At 44.3% G+C, this 26,741-nt stretch overlaps 1 protein-coding gene across 2 annotated transcripts in view; it reads left to right on the top strand.

The window, feature by feature from the left end:
- Positions 1-26,741, top strand: part of Pamr1 (peptidase domain containing associated with muscle regeneration 1) — a 103,185-nt gene that overhangs the window by 45,745 nt on the left and 30,699 nt on the right. For both annotated transcript variants that reach the window (XM_063283704.1, NM_001107755.3), the window contains 3 exons: positions 5,638-5,766; positions 23,810-23,924; positions 25,523-25,740. In XM_063283704.1, the coding sequence (XP_063139774.1) occupies positions 5,638-5,766; positions 23,810-23,924; positions 25,523-25,740 (462 nt within the window). The remainder of the gene's footprint in view (positions 1-5,637; positions 5,767-23,809; positions 23,925-25,522; positions 25,741-26,741) is intronic.

The raw sequence follows: 26,741 nt of genomic DNA on the forward strand, positions 1-26,741 counted from the left end.
CTGTGTCAAGGGGAAGCATGAGGCTTTGAGAATTCCAAGTTGTTCATTCTGGCAGGAAAAGCAAGTTCGTGCTGTGAGATGTGAGGAAGGGAGTCGGTCAGACAAGAGCTACTAAGGGAGAGCAATTTGAAGGGAGGAACAGGAGTCAGATTAGGAAGAGCCTTTTCTAAAGTCTTGCTATTAGATTCAGGCTTCAGGAGATCCTTTGGTAAAGGGTTAAAAAGAATTTCTCTTTAGTTCTAGTTGGGAAAAGGGCAGGAGGAGGGCAGGATGGGGTGAGGAGGGAATTAATAAGGACTGCAATGAAGGTCAGACATCTGGTGGATAGAGTTAGGGGAAGGGTTGAGAGTCATCTGGAGTGGGATTGGCCATTGTTTAGGATTGGGATGGAGGAGAAGAGGGAAGTGAGGGAAGAGTGGAAATCAAAGATGACGGATGTTGAACTTCTCATTGTTGTGGCTGGCACTGACTGTTTTCCAGCATGAAAAACCTGGAACTATTACCATCTTACATGCCGACTCCCTCCAGGAGGCTCCTATTGTCTCTCTAGGGCACATCAGCTGGGAGGAAACACAGAGACGGTCCAGTGAGATTTCTGAAGGCTGAAGAACGAAAGATCAAAACTGCGCTGGTAGAATTGTCTCATTTCTGTCTTCTCCCTTCTTTTAAAAACAGAGAGTAGCATTGAAAATGAAACCAGGACCGACTTCAGTCCAACTGCCCCTCTGATTTCAGGAAAGAAGCTTAGGACCCAGCTCTACAAGAGCAGCTTGTAGAGAAATGACTGAACAATGCCCCAGGATTCCTCTATGAAGGGACACTAGCCACACACAATCTGCCCAATTTTGAATACTTTGAGGGAGCCATGTGTTTACTGTTGGGTAACCTCAGCTATTATAGGGCAGTCACATGATAGGCAAGAAAGGCACAATCTACAGGCAGCACTCAGGATCTGCAGTTCCTCCTTCAGGGGTGCTGGTAGTGATAATCGGCTCTGGAGTGAAGGACTCCCCCACACTAATCATTCTGTTACCCTGAAAGGTCAAGGAAAGGGGCTGCTTTGAAACTCTTTCTCAGAGCAGTGAGCTGACGATGCACAAGCAGCCGCCATTGGGAACCCAGGATGTGTTGGTGATTATCGCTGGGACCTGAAGTCTGTTCGTCTTTGTAGTTTACCAGTGTTAGTTGTTACCTTCTTTAGCATACACCTGAGCATGTATTAGGGCACCGAGAGTCCCTTCATGTCCTTTAGTCCTTATCCTGCAGACATGACTACTGGGATTATCCCATTAATTTTAAAAGGCTTCTTGGGTTTCTACCATGAAGAAGTCATTCAGATTTCATAGCTATTTCCAGCCCCAGATCAGTAATCAGCCATTTCTCCAAGAAACTCTTATTCTAAGAGCACAGTCTAGGTACAGGAGGTATTCCTGGCTTTTGGTTTGTCATTGTTAATTAGTGATTATTTAAAGTTATTTAACAGGGCCTGGGGATTTAGCTCAGTGGTAGAGCGCTTACCTAGGAAGCGCAAGGCCCTGGGTTCGGTCCCCAGCTCCGAAAAAAAGAACCAAAAAAAAAATAAAGTTATTTAACGTCTTTCTTTGTATGATATTTGTGTGTTTCGAGTACACACCCCCCCCCCACACACGTAGAGTGATGGAAATCAAGCCAAGGGTGCAGGTTACCATTGTGCTGCATGCCCAGACCCACCCTGTGCTTTTGAGACAGGAGCCCTCTGTATAGTTCAGGCTGTTCTTGAACTTAAAATATTTCTGACTTAGCCTCTTGAGTGCCGAGTTAAAGGTGTGGTAGGTCTGTCTGTCTGTCTGTCTGTCTGCCTATTAATTTATCATGTATCTATCTTTTATTAACTATTCTCTATTCTTCTTTTAAAGAAAAAATGCATGCAAATGCTCAGGTCTATACATAATAGTACGAGGTTATTTACTTCTTTTATTTTTTCTCTGATGCTGAAAAACCATTTCCTATTCATATTAATGTAGTCCCTTATCTGTCTCATCATCTCACATACTATAAATGTGCAAAATAATAATAGCATTATATGTACCACCAACAATCCTGCTGCATACAATTACGATTATTTATGCTTATGCCTGACTTTAGGATACATGCTGGCAGATGTGTATAATCAAAATGCTATACTGTAAAATCAATGGCTGTGGCTTCTGTTTTGGTGTTATGCCACCTATCTAATATCAAGATAGGTTAATTGTTTTCTATATCTGAAAATGCAAGAGGATTGGCACATGCATTTATTTTTCTTCCCCCATTTCATGCAAACACAACAAACCACAAACATTACTAACTATCCTACATGATATTTTTCTTAACAATAGGTGTTAGAGATATTTCATAGCAGAAAGATACATTTTCTTCACTTCTTTTTACAGTTGCATGTGACTGCACTTCATGAATTACTATAGTTAATTGTCACTGGGTTGCTTTCAGCACTTTGCTATTATAAATCAAATATTTACTATCTACAGGTTTGGGACCCAACGTATTTAGTATTTTACAGTTTAGGGAATGTTACATATATAAGCAATGAGATGTCTTGAAGGGGGCACCCAAGGTTAAATGTGAAATTCCCTTTTTACTTCTTATACAACTTATATCTGTAGTTTGAGACAATTTTATGCAGTATTTTTATATACCTTTGTTTTGGCTATTATCTGCCATGTAAAGTTTTCTAGGCTTTTCTACTTGTGATGATGTGTGCACATGTGTGTGTGTGTGTGTGTGTGTGTGTGTGTGTGTGTGTGTGTGTGTACGTACGTACGTACGTGCTCACACGTTCTCTCTCTCTCTCTCTATCTCTATCTCTCTCTTTCTCTCTCTCTCTCTCTCTCTCTCTCCTAATTTGAACTAAAATTTCTCAGATTAGGGATGTCCAAACTATTCCAACAACACTACAGTGAATTAAACACACATCAGTTAGAATTTTTATAGTTTGTCTTTGAGGTAGAATCCTAGAAGTGAGGTCAGGGGTCAAAGGGAGGCATGTATGTTGTTTTCTAGCTTTTATCTAATTCTTTATTATGCCTTATCACTCATGATGAGGGTATATGAGGGTATTGTTTTGTCAACCAGTGTGATAAAATATGCCATCTGGATTTCTATCAATCCCATAGGTAGAAAATGGAACACATTATGACTTCAGTTTACATTTCTGTCTTGAAAATGAGAGTCTTAGTTTTGTACATATGTTGGATAGAGCTCAATTGGTTGAGTGCAAGCCCTGGACTTGATGAGCTTGGACAGTACTGCATGAGCGCTGTGTGGTGGCCTCTAATCAATCCCTGAACTCTAAGGTGAAAGCCAATGGGATCTTCAATAGCTCCTGAGAGCTTCCTAGTGTGCTTCCTGTAGAGCTTTGCCCGTCTTCATCCCTAGGCTGGGTTTTGTGGCTGGAACCTAAGGACCCTAATGTAGCTGTGTCGGAGAACAGCATTAGTGGGGCTATTGAGGGCAGTCTCTGAGTCCATTTGTCTCTTCAGTGATGTGTGAGTGAGATGGGTCTTTGCAAGGCTCAGGGAGGCCCCTGGGACTCAGTTATGGGGCAGAGGATGGTCTAAGCACATCAATTTATCAGCTCAGTTTCTCTGGTAGGAGGAAAAGCAGAGTCAAGAGGGAATGGAAAGAGAACTGTGACTCACTCTGTTATAGAACACACACACACACAGAGAGAGAGAGAGAGAGAGAGAGAAAGAGAGAGAGAGAGAGACAGAGAGAGACACAGAGAGAGAGACAGAGACAGAGAGAGACAGAGAAAGAGACAGAGACACAGAGACAGAGAGACAGAGACAAACAGGGAACAAAGAAGCATGCTGTCAACCCAAGCAAATGGTGGCCATCTCCAGCAGTTCATTAGTTATTTATTCTCTAGGATAATTTTTACTCAGCACTATACTGAGTTCTGAAGATTTAATGCAGACCATGATACAGCCCCATGCTGTGTCTGCTGTAAAAAAATGGCAATAAGCAGGTGACGTTAGGCATAGACTATACAGTGAGAAGGATAAGCCAGGTGGGAATGCAGAATAATAATAGTTTGTGATCTGAGAGTACTTACTACTTACGTGTCACTTTCAACACGTTAATGTATTTTTAAACAGGACCAAGAGGCAGATACAATATAATCACATCTTGACAGGTGAGAGCATTAGGGCATGGCTTTCTGTGTTTTGATAAGTAGAAAGCAATCATTTCTGTCTTCTTTTCTCACTCTCCCTCAAGTCTTCAAGAGACCTTGCTTTTGACATGAACCACACCTGAACAACGCCCCAGCACTCCTGGTGTGTTCTGCATGCATGATCTTCCTAGAGCAAGACTGTAGCCAGTTGTTAGTGCTGATTTCATGCTGTACACTTGTTATAAGAGTGTGTGACATAGACAAATATCTAATAGAAACACATTTGTCATTGGTAAATAAATATGAATGACTAAGACAAAGTGCATAGTATAGAGCAGAAGACTAGTTTTTGTATGTGCGTTTATATGCAAGTGATGTGTGTGTGTGTGTGTGTGTATGTGTGTGTGTGTGTGTACATGTGAGTACATGTGTGTGGAGACCAGAGGACAACACTGGCTATCATTCTTCAGACATGGCCCATTGGTTTCTCACTGGCCTGGAACATGCCAAGTTGGCTGGTCAGTGATTCCTGGGTTTCACCCATCTTTGCCTTTGCAAAACTGGGATTACAAATTTATGCCATTATACCTAGATTTAGAAAAAAAAAACACCTGAATTCTGGGGGTTGAATACAGGTCTGGATTGTGTTTCCAGCCACCAGGTATAAGAAAGAGTGTTAACAGAATCCTCCAGATACCATTTTTAAAAAGTAAATTTGTTTGTCTGAATTTTCTATTATACAACAATCGTAAAATAAATTTGTAAAGAAGAAAAACTAGTACCACACTATCTTTTTTTCCTTGGACTTTTTTTTATTTACATTTCAAATGTTATCCCCAGTTCTGGTTTCCCGTCCATAAATCCCCCATCCTATCCCTCTCCCCCTGCTTCTACGAGGTGTTCCCCTACCCACTCACTCACCCCTTCCTGCCTCCCTGCCCTGACATTCCCCTACACTGGGGTATTGAGCCTTGGCAGGACCAAGGGCTTCTCCTCCCATTAATGCCCAACATGGTCATCCTCTGTTACATATGCAGCTGGAGCCATGGGTCTGTCCGTGTGTACTCTTGGATGGTGGTTTAGTCCCTGAGCTCTGATTGGTTGGTATTGTTGTTCCTATGGGGTTGCAGCCCCTTCAGTTCCTTCAATCCTTTCTCTAACTCCTCCAATGGGGACCTCATCCTCAGTTCAATGGTTGGCTGTGCGCCTCTGTACTGACTCCATCATTCACCACAAACTAATTTGTATTACTTTGCATAAAACAGCAACTGATCATCAGTGCTCAAACCCCTTCCCACACTCCTTGCTTGAATCTAGGCGAGTCTCCTGCTCCCTGGTATGAGCAGGCTCTCCTAAGATCACTGGTATTTTTCCAGGTCTAGATACAGGGGCAGAGATGGGGCTGTGCCAAGAGATACAGAGTTTGCCTCCCGAGGAGACTCAAAATCTGCAACCGTGTAGACTAATATTTTGGGATGTTGCAGGTTGTACCATCTTTGAAAACTGCAAGAGCTGCCGGAATGGCTCGTGGGGCGGAACTCTGGACGACTTCTACGTGAAGGGATTCTACTGTGCAGAGTGCAGAGCAGGCTGGTACGGAGGGGACTGTATGCGTAAGTAGATGTCCTGTGCACATGCGCGAGCTCTGTCTTCACTTAGTCTGACATCCAAGTCTCAGCTCAGAATACAACTCACATTATCTTGGAGTTTCAGGTTTGGGAAGCCTGTGGCTAGAGATAGGACTATCAAAACAAATATGTGTTTCCATCTATCCAGGGTGGATGGATAATGGACATGTGTATGGGATTGTGTTTCCAGAAGCTTCCTTATTGGTTCTCAAGTTCACCTTTTGCTCAAATAAAGCCAAAATCCCTACACACACACACACACACACACACACACACACACACACACACACACACACACACACACACGACATAATGGACGTTCATGCCAGGTGAACTTTTGAGGTGGCCTTGATCAGCAGACAGTGAAATAGACTCCAATGTTGTGTGTGGTGTATTTAGAATAGGAATTTCTTTGATACATTTTCCAGCTCTTGGGTTAAGTTCTTGAAACCACAGTAAACTTTCAGCGCACCATTTGACTCAGAAGGGAATTCTTCTGTAAAGTATTTGATCTCAGAGAATCAGTCATTGTTATTCTTCTCTGAGCCTCAAAGCTCTTTGAAAGTAGAATGGAAATCTGGTGTCTTTCTCAGTCCAGGATGCTCCTCATGCCAGCCTTGGGTGTCCTCTGAGACCCTGCATTCACAGCAGTTCCCATGTAATGGAACTTCAGCAAATCTCCTTTATTTGTTTCCTAGTGGAATCAGAAGCTGTCAGGGTGGTCAGCTTCACTTCTAGGAATGACATTCACATACATTTTGTTTATAGTGATGCTGACCCAACCACTGGGCACAACTTGTAGCCAGATGATAGTAGTGTTGAGACTCCACTAAAGCCAGAGGGAGAGAGGGGTTTGTTTATATTGTTTATATGCCAGAGTGAACCTGACAGTTCTAGAAGGACTGTAAATTTTTAAAATGCTGGTCTCTGCTGCTGATTTAAATTTTCTGTGCCACTTTAATTGGGTTCTAGGAAATGTAATTTGGGGCTTTGTAGATTTTTTTTTACCACATTTTATCAGCTGTGCAATATAACCTGCTTTTCACCTTGGTAGCTATGGTAGGAGAAAACAATGATCAGGGTACAAACTATACCAGCCTGGGCTGAAGTAATGATTGCATGCTATACATATGGCTTTGGGCAAGTCATTTAGCCTCAATGATAGCACTGTCATCTTTTTAAATAGGAAAGAATGCTGTCTATCTTACGGCACTGGTTAAGCATGATAAATACATCTGAAGTATTTAGTGCTTTGCTTAGAGATAGTGAAAGCACAATGTCATGCACATAAGTGATATAGTGACTTGTTTTCCATATGCCTCTAATTGATGAGACGGTAAGCAGTTCAAATACAAACCTACTTTCAGTAATAGATTTAAAAAGAAATATAGCTCAGTCAGTGAAGTGCTGACCATGTAAGCACAAGGATCCAAGTTTGATATTTAAGCACCTTTGTAAAGAGATTGGCATGGTGGTTTGGGGGAGCTGGAGACAAGTGGATCACCAGAGATTGTGGATGGCCAAGCTTAATTGACTTTGTGAGTGAAAGGCCAAGCATAGACTAAAAAACTAACAAACAGACAGACAAACCAAGATTGAGAGTATCTGAGAAATGACATCCAAGCTCTTCTGATATCCACACACATGCAGTTTCATGAGTATGTACACACACACACACACACACACACACACACACACACACACACTTACACATACTGTCTTAGTCAGGGTTTCTAATGCTGCAATGAAACACCATGACCAAGAAGCAAGACGGGGAGGAAAGGGCTTATTCAACATATACTTTCACACTGCTGTTAATCACCCAAGGAAGTCAGGGCAGGAACCTGGAGGCAGGAGCTGATGAAGAGGAGGAATGCTGCTTACTGGATTGCTTCCCTGGCTTGCTCAGCAAACCTTTACTACTCACAATGGGCTGAGCTCTCCCCCTTGATCACTAATTGAGAAAATGTCTTACGACTAGATCTCAGGGAGGCAGTTCCTCAACTGGGGCTCCTTTCTCTGTGATAACTCCATCTTGTGTCAAGTTGACACACAAAACCAGCCAGAGCATGCACACATACAGAGAGAGAGAGAGAGAGAGAGAGAGAGAGAGAGAGAGAGAGAGAGAGAGAGGGAGAGGGAGAGGGAGGGAGGAAGGGGGAGAGGGAGAGAGAGAGAGAGAGAAAGAGAGAGAGAGACACCATTATATGCATGGCTTTAGATTTCATGTCAGAATTCCCTGTAAATAGGACAGCTGCAGTTTTCACTTGCTTCGGGTTATATCGGGACTGTATGTGGTTGGAATGGCAAGCAGAGGTGCAATCGCATGTGGCCCTACAGGTAAGCTAGGTAAAGAGTTTAGATGCCATTCAGGTACACTGGGAAGTCAAGGATGAGCTATGAACTCAGGTTGCACTAAGAGAACACAGGTAAGCCAACAATTTCTGGAGACATAGAGTCATACAGGGCACTTCTTTGAATTTATAATTAACTGTGACACTTGTCCCTTCCCTTTCCTCCCTTCAAACCCTCCATATGACCATCTCTGTTCTTCTTCAAATCTGTGGCCTCTTTCTTTTTAAACTAATTGTTATTATTGTTACTGCACGCGCGCGCGCGCGCGCACACACACACACACACACACACACACACACACACACACACACACACACACACCTAATTCCCGAACATAACCTGTTCAATCTGGATAACATTACAGGTATGTATCTGACCATTTGGCACTGGACAGTCGGTTGGTGTGTTCCTCCCTGGGGAAGACCCCCTCTTGCACTCCCAGCTTTCTTCCATTTTTTATAGTCCTTGTGTATGGTTGAGGCCTGTGGACTTTTCTTCATCCAGTTCGGCATGTTCACTGATGTCATCCTTGTTCAGCCTGTGCAGTCCTGCATGAGACTTAATAGTAGCTTCTGATATTACTAGGAGACACAATTTCAAAACAAACTCCCCGATCTTCTTGCATTCATAATCTTTCTGCCCTCCTTCTCCGTAATGTTCCTGGGCTTTAGGTACAGGAATAATCTGTAAATTTATCTATTGGAACCGCATTCTGACTGGCTGTGGCTTTTGCAGTCGTCTCTGTCTGTTGCAAAGGTAGGGGAACTGGCTTCAGTTTGTGTCAAACTAACCCACAAAGCCAGAGAAGTGACACCTTACAGGCAATTCTAGCAATCTATCAAGGGCTCATTGAAGTGGAGTCAGCACTGTGTGCAAAGGTCATAGGAATGCTACTTCAGTGTCTGGGTGGGAAGGAAAGATTAAGTTATGGGAGGAGCTTAAAGAGCAAGACACCACTCACCGACACACCAGAAGAGTAGCGAGAGCCCCAAGTTTGTCTGAATAGCAGGCACCCAGAGATAGCCCTGTGCGTGACCTTTCCTCAAGTCTCTGTCCGTTAGTTATGTGTTGGGTTGAGCTTCAGTGTGAGTGTTGGCTGCAGGGTCTGACGGGTTGGGTTGCCAATGATTCCACTCGCAGGCTTTCTGCAGGACAACAGAACTGGCTCGGGGAACACAGTGATCCCACTAGACAGGTTAAGTAGGAAGTTTGTGGTATTGTTTATCAGATGGTAGATTCATTCAAGAGAATGCCCCCAGGTTCTGGACACATAAGTCAAGCAGACAGGCATGCTCTCTTCCATCATAGAGCCTGCCATTCAGCAAAGGAAGATCAAAACAAGAAGAAGTACAAACAAACATGGAGTAGAAGTAGAAACCGAAGAAGGGCCAGATTCCTCTCTGCATCTGGTTCTGTCTGAGACACGTGCGATGCTGTGACTGCATTCTGCCTGTTTTGAAAGGCTCATTCCACACGGAATTTTGAAAGGCTCATTGCCATCACAGCTGAAAGCTCAAGTGGAGCGTTTCTTATGGAAGCCCAGTCTGTTCATCATGGATTACAGTGAGCCCTCAAGGAGAATGAATTCCTTCTGTGGAAACAAGGTCAAACCCCAGTTTCCTGTTGTTAGGTTCTTGTCGCCTATGTTTCATTCTCTCCCTTTATAAGTTCAAAGCAAACCTAAGGGGAGAAGCAATGCATTTGTCTGTCTGCTGAATGCCTGTCTGGATCTGGCCATCATACTGCCTTTAGTGAAAGTGAAGGGGGACCCCATGCTTGGGTGGTCCTATTCTGGCTGGGGCACAATACCAGAATTATGAGGCTGTACCACTGTTTTCCCAGTAGATGGCGCTCAAACAATCCTTTCAGTCTGTCCCTTCTCCTGAAGGAGGAGGGCTTCTTTCCTGTAGGGAAGCTGAAGGGAAATTTTCCGTTTCCCTTCCTGACTAACATGTACAATCTTAGCAGGGAAGGGGGAAGGCAGGTCAACACTGAGAGGCATCAGGCATTCGGCATTAAAGAGACGGAACAGCCCCTAATTTGTGACTCCGTGCTGATATTAGCCCACCTCCTAACGATCCTAACACTCAGTATGTGACTGCTACATCCATTGCTATAGACAGATCCTAGTCTCCAGGAGAGTGCCTGCATGCCCAGGTCCAGGGCCCAGACAGCTGGATCATTTTCATCTTCCAGCCCAAGAAAGACAGTTTGGGGGGCTCAAAACTATCTATGTTGGGAGCCATGGGTGCTATATTACTAAAAATTTCTTTGTACTTTTCTCAATGTTTAAATTAGAATAATTTCAAGTCTACAGGGTTGAAAGAACTCTGCATCCATGCTGTCTACCTGGACTCACCAATTGTCATTTTACAAAATATGACATTTTTTTCTCTTTTTCATGCTACAAATGTTAAAAATATTTTGTTTTGTAATGTTAGCATAATCTTCCCTTCTTTTGTTTTCCTCTTGAGACAGGACCTCAGGATGGCCCATGGTGGCCTGGGGAGGGAGGTCTCAGTCTTTCTTCTTCATCCTTCCAAGGGCTGGAATGACAGCTGTATTTCATGATGCCTAATTTTTCTTTTGGAACCTCAACACCTCACCTTGGGCAGTGAGGGTTTTTAAAACCATCTCCACACACATTTTTTGAGCACCCTTCCCCCTTTTGGTCTTTGAAAGTATTTCATGTACACTAGTATTTCTCTCCCAGATCCTGAAAGCAACCACTTCTCTGTGACTCTGGCTTTCTTTCAGGGGAGGCACTCAGGGCTGTGACTAAGTGCTGGCTATTTGAGGTGCTAGTGTCTGAAGTCAAGAGTAAGGCCATTACCAGAGCCCCTTAGACTGGAAAGTTGGCTTCTCCTCTTTTATTGATTCTTTGAGAATTTCATTAAGATAGTCCCCTATCATACTCACTTTCCAGTCCTTCCATGTCTGTTCCCCATTGTGACCCCCCACAACAACTACAGCAACAGCAACAAAAATCAAGTCCAATTTGTGTTGTCCTTATACTTATTGGAGCATGGTCGAAATCCCAGTGGCCTAGCCCCTAAAGAAAACCGAGACCTTTCCGCCTGCTCCTCAACCAGAAGTCATCGACTGTGGGGAGCAACTCTCCAACATCCTTGTCACATTGAAAAGAGTTCTCTTGGTGGCTTCTTTTTTAAACTGTTACTTTTTGGAGAGGTGATTGGGGTCCAAATAGGGGTTGTCCCAGAGCCTTCCATGTTCTCCCTTTTCAACTGTGGTCCTGCAACATTCACCATCACTGCGGAAGTAGCTTCCTTGCTCTTTGATCTGGAGCTGAGATCTTGGGCTTCCTCATGGTTTCTGGTGAGAGCACAGACCATGGACACAGCCCCCCCTTGGCAATAGAACCCACACATGGTGACCCTTGGAGGAGGTCCAATCCAGAAAGAAATCATTCTTCATCTTGGGCCTCCATCATTGTCTAGAGCCAGGGAGACCCTGCAGCTGTGTGGCATGCTCCAGGCTGGAGTTTGCATCTGCATGAGCTCCAGGCTGCTGCATACTGTCCTGCTGACCCAGTGGACAATGACCTGATCCACTGTCAGCCTCAGCCCTCGTTCACACCTGCTGCTGTCATTGCATCTCCTGTTCTGCCTCTCTACACTGTGTGTGCACTGCTCTGCTGTCCACTGTGTGTGCACTGCTCTGCTGTCCACTGTATGTGCACTGCTCTGCTGTCCACTGTGTGTGCACTGCTCTGCTGTCCACTGTGTGTGCACTGCTCTACTCTCCACTGTGTGTGCACTGCTCTGCTGTCCACTGTGTGTGCACTGCTCTGCTATCCACTGTATGTGCACTGCTCTGCTGTCCACTGTGTGTGCACTGCTCTGCTGTCCACTGTGTGTGCACTGCTCTGCTGTCCACTGTATGTGCACTGCTCTGCTGTCCACTGTGTGTGCACCGCTCTACTCTCCACTGTGTGTGCACTGCTCTGCTGTCCACTGTGTGTGCACTGCTCTGCTGTCCACTGTGTGTGCACTGCTCTACTCTCCACTGTGTGTGCACTGCTCTGCTCTCCACTGTGCACTGCTCTGCCCTCCACAGTGTGTGCACTGCTCTGCTGTCCACTGTGTGTGCACTGCTCTGCTGTCCACTGTGTGTGCACTGCCCTGCTGTCCACTGTGTGTGCACTGCTCTGCTGTCCACTGTGTGTGCACTGCTCTGCTGTCCACTGTGTGTGCACTGCTCTGCTCTCCACTGTGTGTGCACTGCTCTACTCTCCACTGTGTGTGCACTGCTCTGCTCTCCACTGTGCACTGCTCTGCCCTCCACAGTGTGTGCACTGCTCTGCTGTCCACTGTGTGTGCACTGCTCTGCTCTCCACTGTGTGTGCACTGCCCTGCTGTCCACTGTGTGTGCACTGCTCTGCTGTCCACTGTGTGTGCACTGCTCTGCTGTCCACTGTGTGTGCACTGCTCTGCTGTCCACTGTGTGTGCACTGCTCTGCTGTCCACTGTGTGTGCACTGCTCTGCTCTCCACTGTGCACTGCTCTGCCCTCCACAGTGTGTGCACTGCTCTGCTCTCCACTGTGTGTGCACTGCTCTACTCTCCACTGTGTGTGCACTGCTCTGCTGTCCACTGTGTGTGCACTGCTCTGCTGTCCACTGTGTGTGCACTGCCCTGCTGTCCACTGTGTGTGCACTGCCCTGCTGTCCACTGTGTGTGCACTGCTCTGCTGTCCACTGTGTGTGCACTGCTCTGCTGTCCACTGTGTGTGCACTGCTCTGCCCTCCACTGTGTGTGCACTGCTCTGCTCTCCCATCTCCCACGTCTCCGTTGCACATTCGTTCCTTGTAGTGACATCTGCCAGCCCCATGTGCCCTATTGGGCACTTTTTTTTTGTGAGAGGAGGTCAGATGTTTTGGTTCTCTTCTTAAATTTAATTTTCATTGTATATATTCATTGTCCACAGCGCATGTTACCTAAGGACAATTGGACACAGTCAATAATGTACTGAACATATTTTCTCCATAGCCCCCACCTTTTCACCTCCATCTTCCTTTAGTCCCCTTTCCCTTCTACTTCCCTATCATATGTTCATGCATGATTTTTACATATTTATGCAAAATGCAGGAACCAACCACATTTTAAAGAAAGTATATGATATTGGTCTTTCTCAGAGTGCCCTAATTTGCTTAATATCATCATCTCCAGTTGTATCCATTTTCTTGCAAATGTAAGCCACGTTTCTTTATCCATTGCCATGCTGTTGGACACTTAGGTTGGTTCCATAACTTAGACATTGTGAATGGTGCTGCAATACATGTCGATGTGCGAGTGCCTCTGCTATGCATTGGCTTGGAGCCCTTCAGGGGACACCCAGGAATGACAGAACTGGGCCACGTGGTTCTAGCTTGGTCTTTTGAGGAAACTCCATAATAACCAGATTTGCTTATTGGTCTTTTGAGGAAACTCCATAATCACCAGACTTGCTTATTTCCCCTCCAGTAGTGTATAAGGATTTCATCCTGGCCAATATTCATTGAGATTCTTCTTCTTCTTCTTCTTCTTCTTCTTCTTCTTCTTCTTCTTCTTCTTCTTCTTCTTCTTCTTCTTCTCCTCCTCCTCCTCCTCCTCCTCCTCCTCCTCCTCCTCCTCCTCCTTCTTCTTCCTCTTCTTCATGGCTGCCATTTTAATTCAAAGGTGATGGAATCCTAATGTAGTTTTAACTTATATTTCTTTGTTGGCCAATAAGCTTGAACATTTTTTCACATGTTTATTGGTATATTTGTTTTATCTTTGCAGACTGTCCATTTCATTAGCTCATTTATTGACTGGGTTGTTCAATTGCTGTTTACATTTTGAGTTTTTTGTACGTTCACATATTAATCCTATCTCAGACATATAGCTACTGTAGATTTTCCTACCACTTTGTAGACTTTTTCCCCATTTGATTATCTATTTACTTTGTTGCACAAAACTTTTAATTTCACAAGGTCCTGTTTGCCAACTACTAGCATTATCTCCTGAGTGACTTAAGTCCTATTCAGAAAGTCTTTGCCCATTCCTGTATCTTGACTCATTTTCCAACTTTCCCTAATACATTCAGAGTACTCAGGTCTTACATTAAATCCATTCAGAGTTGAGTTTTGTGCAGGACGAGGGACATGGATCTAGTTTCATCTTAGAATGGTATTTACTTAACTTGGCTCTCATGCTGCTCCATGCTCACCCACACATGTAAGCCTCAGAAGGACCAAAGCCCTGAGGATGTTATTATGTGTTATTGTAGTCAGTACCATATGGATTCCAAAGCCTCAACCCCTGAAGGATACTGGGGATCTAAAAAGGTTAGGAAATCAACCCATAGGAGAGGATTTATGGGGAGAGATTATGCCCCCCTAATACGTTTATCTTCTTACTTGTGTTTTGGACAGAGGCAGAGGAACAGAAGACCTGGCTGTGAGCCGTGCCCCAAAATGTTTGAGGGCTACAATATCTGAGATGATGTGTGTGCAGGCAAGTGCATGAGCCACATCCAGGACAGACTAAGAGAGAAAATTGAGATGGGAAGGAACAGAAGAAGAGAGAAGGGTTGGGTAGGGGTTAGGGACAGAGACAAGGGAGATGGGGATTTGTAACTTTAATTTTTCTAAATCCTATTTTTAATGATGGTTTAATCTCCCTTGTAGCCCACCACCACCAGAGGTAATGGAAAAGAAAGGATATGGGGGAAGTGAAGCTGTTTATAAAGGTTCTGAGGAGTAAGTCCTATCTATGTTGTCTGGAAGTCAACAGTTCAGCTCATAGGTTAGCAGGCAGTGGCAGCTCGATCCACTTGCAAACACTTCACAGATACACCAGCAGTCCAGTTCAACAGAGTTGGGTTAGCAACAGTGGTAAGACAAGCAGCCTTGGCTGGACTCAGCAGTAGGAACCAGCAGGAACACCAGAAATTCTCAGCTGTACCTCTCTTGGAAGCGAAGATCAGAGATCAGCAAAGATGCGAGACCCACAAGCATTGCACAGATAGTTGTACCAGCAAGCCAAGCTCTGTCCCCATCACTCTGTGGAGTCCTGTTTATACCCTCCAAACATCACGTGTCCTCCACATGCTTTGACTCAGCGCAAGTCTTGCCTCAGCATGTGCATCCAATCAGCCTAAGTCCTCAGAGTCCTACAAATGGAGCTCAACTACACAATGCAAGGCGGACCAATACATGTGTGTTGTTAGCAAAGAATCCTCCATCACATGTTCTTTCACATGCTTGCTTTAGCAGAACATCTTCTCTCCTGAGTCTGCTTCAGTGAAACATTCCTTTATGAGTCTGCTTTAGCCTTTCACCTGCTTCCACTTCTGGAAAACACTCCCTCACATGTTTGCCCCAGCAAAATACCATCCAACGCAACTCACTCTCCAAAGAACCCTTAAGTTTCCACTTCAAGGATTACTCACTGAAAACCAGATAATCTTGCCACAGCTTTCTGTGTCCTGACTTTTCCAGGGAAAGAACAATGTGCACTTGGGTCTAACTGAGGAGGACATTGTGAAATGTCTAGCAGCCTGGACTTGGACTTGACAAATCTGCAAATTATGGTTTCTCTTTATAAGCAGCGACAAAACAAAAATGATCCTTAGAGAATTTGTGTGCTGTCTATAAATCCCTTAGTCTAAGAAATAATAAATACTCAATACATAGTGATTATGCTGGTTATTTCTAACTATCCACATGATACAACTTAGACTCACCTAGGAGCAAAGTCTTAAAGAGAAATTATCTAGATCAGGTTGGCCTATATGCACATCTGCAGGGGATTGTCTTGATTGGCGAGTGGTATAGGAAGACCCAGCCCATCGTGGGTGGCATCATTCTTCAGGCCGTGGGTCCTGAGCAATATAAAAGAGGAGAAAGCTAGCAAGCAAGCAAGTGTGCACGTATGCATCATTTTTCTGTTTTTGCCTGTGGATGTGAATAACTGCTCCCCCTGCCCCCAGCCAGTGTGACTTTCCTAACATGATGCCCTGCAACATGGAATGGTAAGTCAAAGGAACCTCTCTCCTTTAAGTTGCTTTTCCACAGGGTATTTTATCACACTAATAGGAATAAAACTAAAACAATAATATTTTTATTAATAATTCAGAACCATCAAGTGGGTTATGGCTGCTTTGTTTGAGTGCACATGTGTGTGCCTGTGTGTGTGTAAGTGTATTTGAATGGGCAGAAATTAATATAAAAGACATATAGTGGAAGAAAGTTGCCTGAAAGAAGAAAAGGAGGAGGCATTCCTGCCAGGATAAGTGTTCTGTGCTAAACGGTCCTTCATGTTTTCTGACTAAGACACTGCTTGGATACGAGATAGTTTAAGCTGCTGTAGACCACTGACAAGGACTGGACAGCTACAGCTCAGTCTGGGTAGAAGAAAAGAAAAGTGCAGGAAAGAACTTCCTCTCAAATAGTAAGAAGTCCCTCGGTTAACAAGAACACAAATACAGTTCTCTTTAAGACCATACGATATCTGTGAGTATAAGGCCCGGAAGACTCCGATCTTCAGGGGAAGGGTTTCCCAGGTAAACAAGGATCCAGATGCTTGGTCTCTGAGGCTGCTGAGGTAGAAGGCAGGGAGCAGATGAAGGCTGTGCCTGCCAGAGGAAAAACAGGCCAGCACGCTGGAGCAGAAATCTAAAGCAAACACAAACTCCGTCTGTTTTCTGACATGGAGTTTTGCCAGTTGACCAGAGTTAGGTGAGACAGCAGATCTCTATAGGGTGTTGCCATTGCAACAGATTCACAAACCTGTGGTCTCACAACCTCATACTCCCATGGTGTCTTAGTTTTGTAGTGGAAAGTGGTGTGGATTGGAAAGAGGAGATTTTATAGGGTTCCTCGCGCTTGGATTTCAAATGCTCTCTGGGATTCTGGCTTTAGTCCTGACCCAGACACTAACTCCTGACCTGATCGAGTTAAAACAAACGATCTTTATCTTACACAGCTGATAAAGGAGAGCACATTCCTAAAAGAAGGAAGGTGGACATTTTGTGTTCTCCTGTTGTAAAACAATCAGTAAAGAGAACAATAAGCCAAATGAAATGTGTCTAGATGATCTAATTGCAGAACTTTCAGATCAAAACTGTGAATAACTTCAGATTAATTATATTAAAGGATTTATGAGAACATCTGCTCTTATGAGCTAACATGAGAAATGTCAATTGAGACTTAGAAAATTAAGAATGAGCGAACATGCAAGAACTATGAACACGGTTTATGGAATTAACAACAAATACATCAGGTGAAGGGAATCAAGGAGAACGAAGAATCAGAGAATTAGAAACAGGCCAACAAAAATCAGTCAAACTGAAGTCCAGAGACAATGCACACAAAGTCCTCAATGTTAATTTTTTACTAGTGTATATTAGGTATATAAAATTCTAGTATTTTGTTGTGATATTTTTATGTATACAAGAAAGTAGATTGAGGGAGGGGCCAAGAGGAGGGGGCAAAATAGAGCAATGGGGGCAGAATGCAGTCAATCCAGCTTTCTTCTCTACCTCCTTCCAGCTCCTATCTTTTTGGCTGGATTAGCAAGGTGACATAGTATGCATTTTTGGAGATGACCCTTGAGGTTTCAGAGAGGAAGTATCTCCTGTCTCAGAGTGGCACACACACACACACACACACACACACACACACACACACATACACACAGAGTTACTTTAACTGAAGGTATAACACATATAGTCTAGGGAGAGGGGGCTTTGAAATGCTTTGATTGGGCAGGGAGCTATTGAATTATTTGAAATAGTCACCCATTTGGTTAGCAATTCATGGTGCATCAGCTTGATACTTATAAAGAGGTGAACAAAGCCATGCCCCTCCCCTTCCTAAGCTGTACTATTAAGGACGGAAATAATTCAATCAGCAGTCTTCGGAAAGTGTCAGGCTGACTGGGGTTTGAGGCCAAATCACAGCCTGGAAGGTCACTACTGGATTTCTAGTGTTCCTGATGAAGACAAGAGTCCCAATCAACTCAAAGCCTTCCCTCACCACTTACTGTGAACGATGCATTGTTCCAGATAACTTCATGCACAGTCTCATTTAGCCTCCACTACAGTCCCCATCAGAGCCATTTCATAGATAAGGACACTAATGTCAGGGAAGGGATGGAGGAGAGGAGGGATTGTTGCTTCGCTGTAAGTCAGTGGGCCAAGATATGAATGCAGAAGCTTGGCACCAGAACCAATGTCGTCTTCTCCAAAGAACTACCCCTGTAGAACAGAGGCAGCTGAGGTCATGGCTCTGAGGGTCCGTCTGAGGACCTGAAGGTGATGGTGGGATAACTGGAGTCACACAGAGGGTTCAGGCTTCTTTTCTGCCCCTGACCTAGGGCACTGGCAAATTTGCCTTCCACCATTGGGCCTTGTCTCTGCCAGCTGTGTACCTGATGGGCCTGCTGGGTCCCAGCCCATGTCATCATTTGGCTCTTATAGGATATGGAAGACAGGACAGAACCTGAGCTTCCCTGGGACTCTTACACTAAGAGAGTGTCTCTGATCCACACACGACTCCATAGAAGGAATAAAATTATTGCCACTGACAGAGCATCTCTGGGAAGCAGGTACAAGCTGACAACTTGGCCTGGAGTGAGAACTCAGTTGGTAGAGTACCTGCCTAGCACAAGTGGACCTAGGTTTGATCCCCAGTAACACACAATGAACTAGGCATTGAGATGTACCTGTGAAACGCCCTCACTTGGCAGGTAGAAACAGAAGGATCAGAAGTTCAAGGCCAGTCTCAGCCTTAGCTAAAACATTCAAAAATAGCAAAGACTACAGGAGTTTTTGTCTTAAAAAAAATCAGCTCAAATCAGTCAAACAAGGAAATAATAGAAGACATGGTGACAGGCACTGCTATGTTCATCTCCATCCATGAGAAACATGCTCAGACACCAGGGAACTCACCCAGGGATCAAGATGTTTTATGGACTGAGCCCTGTCTCTGGAGTTATCTTTGAAAGAGGAAAGATAGCATCAATGAAGAGACATTCTAATTTGTCCAAACAGTTTCTCTGAATCCTCTTTTTTCCCTATGAGGGAAGATGAAAGAAAAATAAAATCAAACCACTTCGCAGAAGTGTGTCTTGCCACCCCACCCCAAATTCCGGAGACGATGAGACTCGTGTGAATGTTGGAGGTGTTCAGTTTTGTGCAGAATCTTCCAGTTCTCTTACTAGTTTGGAAATTGAGGAAGGCTTTCTTTTAATTCTGTAAATGGAAGCAAGGTCTGTCTACCTATTCTGTTCATGTTGGACTGTAACAGAATAGGGGCCAGTCCAGGGTGTGGAAGACTTGGGGGATAGTCTGGACACACACACACACACACACACACACACACACACACACACACACATACACATACACACACAGAGGCATACACACACAGACACATAGACACATATAAACACACAGAGAGAGACAGAGAGAGACAGAGGGAGACAGAGACATACAGACACACAGAGAAACAGATCACACACATACACACACACAGACAGCGAGAGACAGAGAAAGACAGAGGGAAACAGAGACATACAGACACACAGAGAAACAGATACAGACACACACACGCACACGCACACACACACATACACACACACAGAGGCATACACACACAGACACATAGACACATATAAACACACAGAGAGAGACAGAGAGAGACAGAGGGAGACAGAGACATACAGACACACAGAGAAACAGATACAGACACACACGCACACGCACACACACACACATACACACAAGAGCATGCCTATGCACAGTAAGACATCATTAGGGAACCCAAGCAAGTCTTCTGGGCCCTGAGCCTGCTCTGGTCTTTTAACTCAGGACCACCTGCCTGGTTGGCCAGTGGCACTTCCTTGGCAGGGACTCTGGCTCTATTCACTGTTCTGTCCTGGGCAGAGAGGTGTATAAGTTTGCCTCTGCACCCAGATCAGCCAACTCCAGAGGAGAGGCAGAAGTGGGAAAGGAGCAGAGGGAGTCCCTAGTGGAGGAGGGAGTGGGGTCCCTTCTTTTCCTTTCTGCCCAGCGCCCCTTCTACAAGCACATTTCCAGAAAGTGGCCTCTTTGTCTTTGGTTGGCTGGAAACTTCCTCCTCTTGGAGACAAACAGTCCCTCCCCTTCAGAGTAAGAGGCAACAGCAGGCTGAGGAGTCCAGCCCCTGCATATGCTCTGCAATTCTGGCTACCTCTGGAGGACAGCTCTAGGGCAGGCGTAAGTGGTACAGCCTACCCTGGGTGGGACTGGGGGCTCCAAGCCCTCCAGAGTCTGCAGGAAACACTAGAGCTTCCTAGCTTCACCAAGGAGACCAGGATGGGGAGGGCCCACAGACACAGGCTGTCTGATTCCAGCTTCTACAAGGAGGAAAGGATGCAACTGGAGACCGGCTGGCAGCCCTCAAGCTGCTTCTAACTTGGGGCTCCCAGCAGGAGATTTGTAGGGGAGCTGCGACTTAACACCTTGCAGGCTAGGAAGCTGCCAGGCTCTAGCGGGCTGAGGCTGTGCAGGGAAGCTTCTTTTTTTGTCTCTCACACCCAGGGGAGCACGTAGCACTTCCTTTGCTTTGCAACAGATGGGCAGATGTGGGCGAGAGAAAAAGTGAGGTGTGCAGGAAGAATGTGTGCTTCCGGTGGGAGACACTTCACGTGAGGTACTCTGGAAGAGGAGGAAAGGGCTTTCTGCTTCCTGAGGCAGTGAGGGAGGCTTAGATCAGAAAGTCCCTAAGGGAGAACAATGTCTCATTCAAGACTAGACAGATCCACATTCAAACCCCTGCTCTGGCACCCAATAGCACCTGCTGATTTTCACTGATTTTCCTGTTGCCCCTTCCATGCGTAATCTGTCTGAAGTCTCACAAACCATACAGCCTGAGTACTACTTTATTCACATGGGATTGAGGTTGACTGAGGTTTGAGAGGTGAAGTAACCTGTCCAAAGCTGCACAGCTAATGACACTGAAGCTGAGCCTCAAAGGACAGTTGGACTTTGACACTTCTGTCCTCACTCAGAGCCCTGCAGTATCCTTTGTTGGCCATCAGAGCTTGGGACATTACCCCCTTATCTTTGGTATTCAGCACCTATGCAATGGGAGGATGAATATTATTTCCTAGGTTTATCATGAGAGTTAAATGAAATAAGCCTGGTATAGCTTTAAACCAGAGCCTAACTTATAGTAGTATAATCCATCTGTCCATCCTTCCTTCCTTCCTTCCTTCCTTCCTTCCTTCCTTCCTTCCTTCCTTCCTTCCTTCCTCAACGAACATTCCAGGTACTATTCTACCAAAATAGGTAAGGAAAAAAGATCCAAAAATTTCAACTTTGTGACGTGTGTTATAAAGAAAACAAAACATGATTAAGTTAGACTATAGAATGGGGGGGGCAAGCATTTCCATGGATAACTGAAAGGAGGCTTCTAGTTGTCAATGGAAGGGAGATTATGAGCTTCTTAGGTTGAACTTGAAGCAGGCTCAAGGTCTTGCATTCAGAAGGTTGGTGTGGCTGGAGCAGAATGGGCAGGCAGATGGCTGGGATTAAGAGGTGGCGTCATACAGTCAACAAGGCAAGGCTGTGGACTAGTTGTGTGACTTTCCCTGGGGAGATGTGAGCAAATGTCTGTCCACTCCAGATAGGGCATAGATAAGTCAGTGAGTTTGCCTGGGTTACTGTCAGGAGGAGTACATATGTGGAATTATTTATAGGAACGTGGATGACTGACTCAATGACAGCTGCATCATAAAAATAAAACCAAAATTAAGTATAAAATAAATAAAATTCTTAGAATAGCCAACCACGTGCTGCACAAATTATAGGCAGCTTCACCCATCAGAGAGTCTCTTCTACTCGGGAATTCTTAGTACATTTAACATTGGAGAGGGGCCTTGTAAATTTCTGGAGCATCCTCAGCCTTGTAAGTTTCATTAGCTTCTTGCATCGCACATGCTTCCTTTTCTTCATTAGTCTTATCATCCTCCACTTTTTCTACACGGGATGTTTCAATGCTATACAACACATGGGAAGATGCTCACTCTTGGTGAGCTTAAATTGAGTGAAACAATCTGAGGTTTTACTATTATTATTCATTTAAGATAATAAGGGCAGGTCTGGCAGCTATCTGGAGAATAGAATGCTGGGTGTCAAGGTTGTATGCAGGACAACTTGGGAGAGCCTGGACCTTCACAGGAGTCCACCACTTTTCATGGTGGAGCAAGGTAGTGCTACACATCTCAGTGAAGAGACAAATTAGACATCTTAGTCATTCACTAAAGCCTTGGGCCTCACCATTGTCAAAAGTAGGGTGTATGCTCTTTCCCTAAGACTGCATCCATATTTCTACTGTCTGTCATATGACCATGGATGATACCTACTGATATTACCATTTTTCTATATAGCTTTGGGATTAGCTTTTCAGAGGAATGGCTGTGGAATGGATCTACTATATATCTAGAGTTTATGACATTTTGATTTCTGTATAGAACTGGAGTAAATAACTTTCCCCTAGGATGGTCTAGATAGTAAGTATTTTAATTTGTTGAGATCCAAGTATCTCTTGTGACTTCTCAACTCTGTTATTGTTGTGAATTTGACTGAATCACCAAATATAGTATATCAGTGGATGGGCGTGATTATGGGCAAGAAAACTTTGTTGCTGTTTTTTAATGATGTTTTGCTTTGTAGCTTGGGCTATCCTTAAATGTACTCTCTTCCTGCCTCAGCCTCCCTGGGTACTCACCCCACACCCAGCCCAGTGAGACTTCATTTATAGCAACAGAGAATAGACTCCATTGGCTCACTGAGTCACAATTTGCCAAGATCAGATGAAGAAAACCATTCATTCATGGTATTCAAATGAATTTTTTCTTTAAAATCAACTGAAAATGTTTATCACAAACCATCTTTCAAAAACAGGGTGTATCTTAACGCGACATTTAACATGGAACTGGAAGAATTCCTCTGTTAGGGACTTCCAAACCTCGGTGCTGCCTTTCGAAGAAGTTTATGGGATCAGGGAAGCCAGCAGTGGGATGCTTCTAGCTCTTGCTTTTGCTTTAGCCAGGAACTTGCTTTTTATCCACAGTTTACATTTTTAGTTGGCAGACCTAATGAGAGCTTGAACAAGCAGACATGAGGGTAAGAAAAAAGTGAATTTCATTGATCTAGTTCATTTAATGGAAAGCCATTTGTGTTTTCTAGTGTTGTGCATTAAGGAAGAATTTACTACATAGTTTGTCATAGAACAAATTCATAACTGGTCACAGAACATGTAAATACATACATTGTCTAACCATGTGGGAAGGGGAGAGAAGTGATGTCCTGAGTCTTCTGCAGGAGGTAGTGAGAGGATGAGGGGAGTCATGGAGAAGCAGCGGATCCCATGTTGTGGACTTTACATGAGATATAGGTCAGCCTTTGTCTCTTAGTGGTTAAGACTGGAAAACTGGGATGGTAGCACCCTATCCCACAGGATTGAGTGGAATGAATGGATTAAATTATGCAAATTTCCTAGATTAAGAACCATTAACATCCTTCCTTTTGTCCTTTCATTTTGTGACCTTTTGTGTCCTTTGATAAAAGTGACTGAAACATACTTCTCCCATATTTCTTCTGTTGACCTCACTATCTGTGTCTCGATTTTTTTCTTCTCTTTTCAGGATGTGGCCAGGTTCTTCGAGCTTCGAAGGGTCAGATCTTGTTGGAGAGCTATCCCTTAAATGCTCACTGTGAATGGACCATTCATGCCAGACCTGGGTTTATCATCCAGCTGAGGTAAGGGTCTGGGCCCAGGTATAAGGCATATGAGCCTATAAGGACACTGGTGAGATGGAAAGTCCTGTGTCCTGATGACCAGGGATGAAACACAGACACCATTCTCCCCTCCGGTATAGTTTTACCTCCTGGAAGCACTTCTCCTTTTCCTTCCTAGAGGAGTGGATGATTCTATCACTCATAGATGTGAACATCTGAGGATGTTGTTCTTCTCTAACCAGTGGTGAGGGAGGGTAGAGGAGGTTAAGTTCTCTGGTCCTCTGAGTTATGAGCTCTTAGTATTTTCCAAGTGAACCGTTCATGCCATCTAGCTTCTTAGACAGCTTCCTGCCCTTCAGGAGGAGCAACATGGTACCAAAAAGCGAAAGGGAGAAGCAAGCTAGATCCCTTCCTAAATCCTTTCTAGAACCTGATACTTGGTATCTGCTGTACCCTCAACCCAAGGACCTGGGCTTGGGAACAAGGCTCAGTGATTGGGCTTTCTTAGAGGAAAGCTGGTCCAAGGAGCCAGTGAGAGCCCATAGTCTTCCTGCTTAATGGGCTCTGAACTGGGTCTGAGAAAGCAGGTGCTAAATGCTACAAGTGAATATTTCAGTAGTTCAGGGACCAAGACAAATGGTTATTTCAGAGCCTCTGAGGGTGTCTCCAAGACTTAGGGCACAAAAATAAACCTCTCCTAAAATAAAATATAAGATCTAGAAATGTGTCAGCTATTCAGGAGTCCCAGAGAAGCACAGACTCATGGGCTTTCTTTCCACTTATTTAAATATGGACCTTCTAGTCAGGGACAGCTGAAACAGTGGAGACATTTGGAGGCATATGTAAAGTGTTTTTTCCAAAGCCCATCCCCAGTATTCCATTCACAGCACCTACTAGATCCACACTGCTATGCAAGTCTGTCTTCCTGTCTATAAAATAATCTCAAGGGCATCCACAAACCTTTGTGTCCACTGTCACAATTTTACAGCCAGCATCACCAGTTCTCCTGGTCCTGGGTCCTGTGTAGTCTGTCTACATCTACTTTGACCAATGCTACCATTTCCTTCCATTTAGAGTAGCTACCATGATCTTTATACATTGGAAATCTTGCCATCATCCCCTTGTTGATATCTGACAGTGCCTAACTATTAGACTTAAAAGAAAACAGGAGCTCCCCAGAGTGCAGGATAAAACTCTGGCACTCGTGGTTGGCCTCAGCATTCACCGTCCCTTCTCTCGCAGCCTTGTGGTAGCCTTGACTTTCTGTCAGGTCCTCATACGTGCCACATTCGTGACCACCACCAGGACTTCTACACTTAAAGAGAGTCTCCTCTCTAGACCTGAGTTTCTCATGACCACCATGAGTCTGACTCTGTTGTAATACCTGAATCATGGCTCAAAAATCAGACTCTCAAAAAGACATTACTAGACAGTAGGCATTTTTTTTCTCCATCTGAGTTCATTTCTACTCTTATTCCTTTTATTTAGCACTGGTGACATGTCTCTTTCTTTATCATCTGTTTTCTATATTGAGTATGCCTGTGAAGTCATCATTTGACCTTGAACTCACCCCTAGGACAGACCCGGACCCACCTTTCTGTCATTCTTTCCCCATGCAGGTTTAGCATGTTGAGCCTGGAGTTTGACTACATGTGCCAATATGACTATGTTGAGGTCCGTGATGGGGATAACAGCGACAGCCCTCTTATCAAGCGTCTCTGTGGCAACGAGAGGCCAGCTCCCATCAGGAGCACTGGCTCTTCACTCCATGTCCTTTTCCATTCTGATGGCTCCAAGAACTTCGATGGCTTCCACGCTGCCTTTGAGGAGATCACAGGTAAAGAGCACAGAGACAAATTTAGCTGTGGATGGTTTGCTTCATAAAAGCACCTTTCTATGTTTCCTCGTTCATCTTTATTCAAAGTGAGGATACCCAACTCTCAGAAGCAGCTTACGAAGTGAGGAGAAAAGAGGAACGATAAGGACTTTCTTTTTCCTCTTCAGTGAAGCTCATCCAAAACTGGGAGTAGGGCTGTGTTATATACTGAGGGCCCCCAGGTATGAAGGTGCAGCCTAGAATTTTTTTTTAAAACTTTGGACTCTAGCAATCATGTGAAGAGACCAATTGTGGAAGCTTTGTGACCCAAGATTCATGACTTTGGAAAGATTCTTCTGCTTCGTGAGTCTCAGTTTTCTAAGAAATAATAAAGGGGGGGGAAGATAGGCTAATCTTTAAAGAAATTCTGGAAGAAAAGCATGCACAATTTAAATACTCAATAACTGTCTAAATAGGAATCTGTAAACAGGCATCAAAAGTGTAAGTCCAGCCCATGCTGCTGGAATAACTCCCACTTGTGTTCAGGCAATCCTAATTAAACTCAGTTGGTCACAAAAATAAACAAAGCCAAAACCAGACATGAAAGTAGGAAGGGGTTTAGTAAGACTAGAAGGGGGCATGAAAGGCTGATGGGGGGTGTAAAAATAATCAAAATGCATTACATCCATTGCAGAATTGTCAAGATTTAAAGATATTTATTTGGGGCTGGAGATGGCTTAGTGGCTAAGAGTACTTACTAACTGCTCTTCCAGAGGTCCTGAGTTCAATTCCAAGGAACCACATGGTGGCTCACAACCATTCGTAGTAGGATCCAATGCCTTCTTTTGGTGTTTCTGAAGACAGAGACAGCATATGCACAAACATAACATAAATCTTTTAAATTATTTATTTTATGTGTATGTGTGTTTGGTCTGCATGCTTGTGTACAGTGTTCACGCCTGGTGCTCACAGAGGCCAGAAGAGAACATCAGATCACCTGGGAGTGGAGTTACAGTCAGTTG

The sequence above is a fragment of the Rattus norvegicus genome, chromosome 3, assembly GCF_036323735.1.
Source record: "Rattus norvegicus strain BN/NHsdMcwi chromosome 3, GRCr8, whole genome shotgun sequence".
NCBI lineage: Eukaryota > Metazoa > Chordata > Mammalia > Rodentia > Muridae > Rattus > Rattus norvegicus.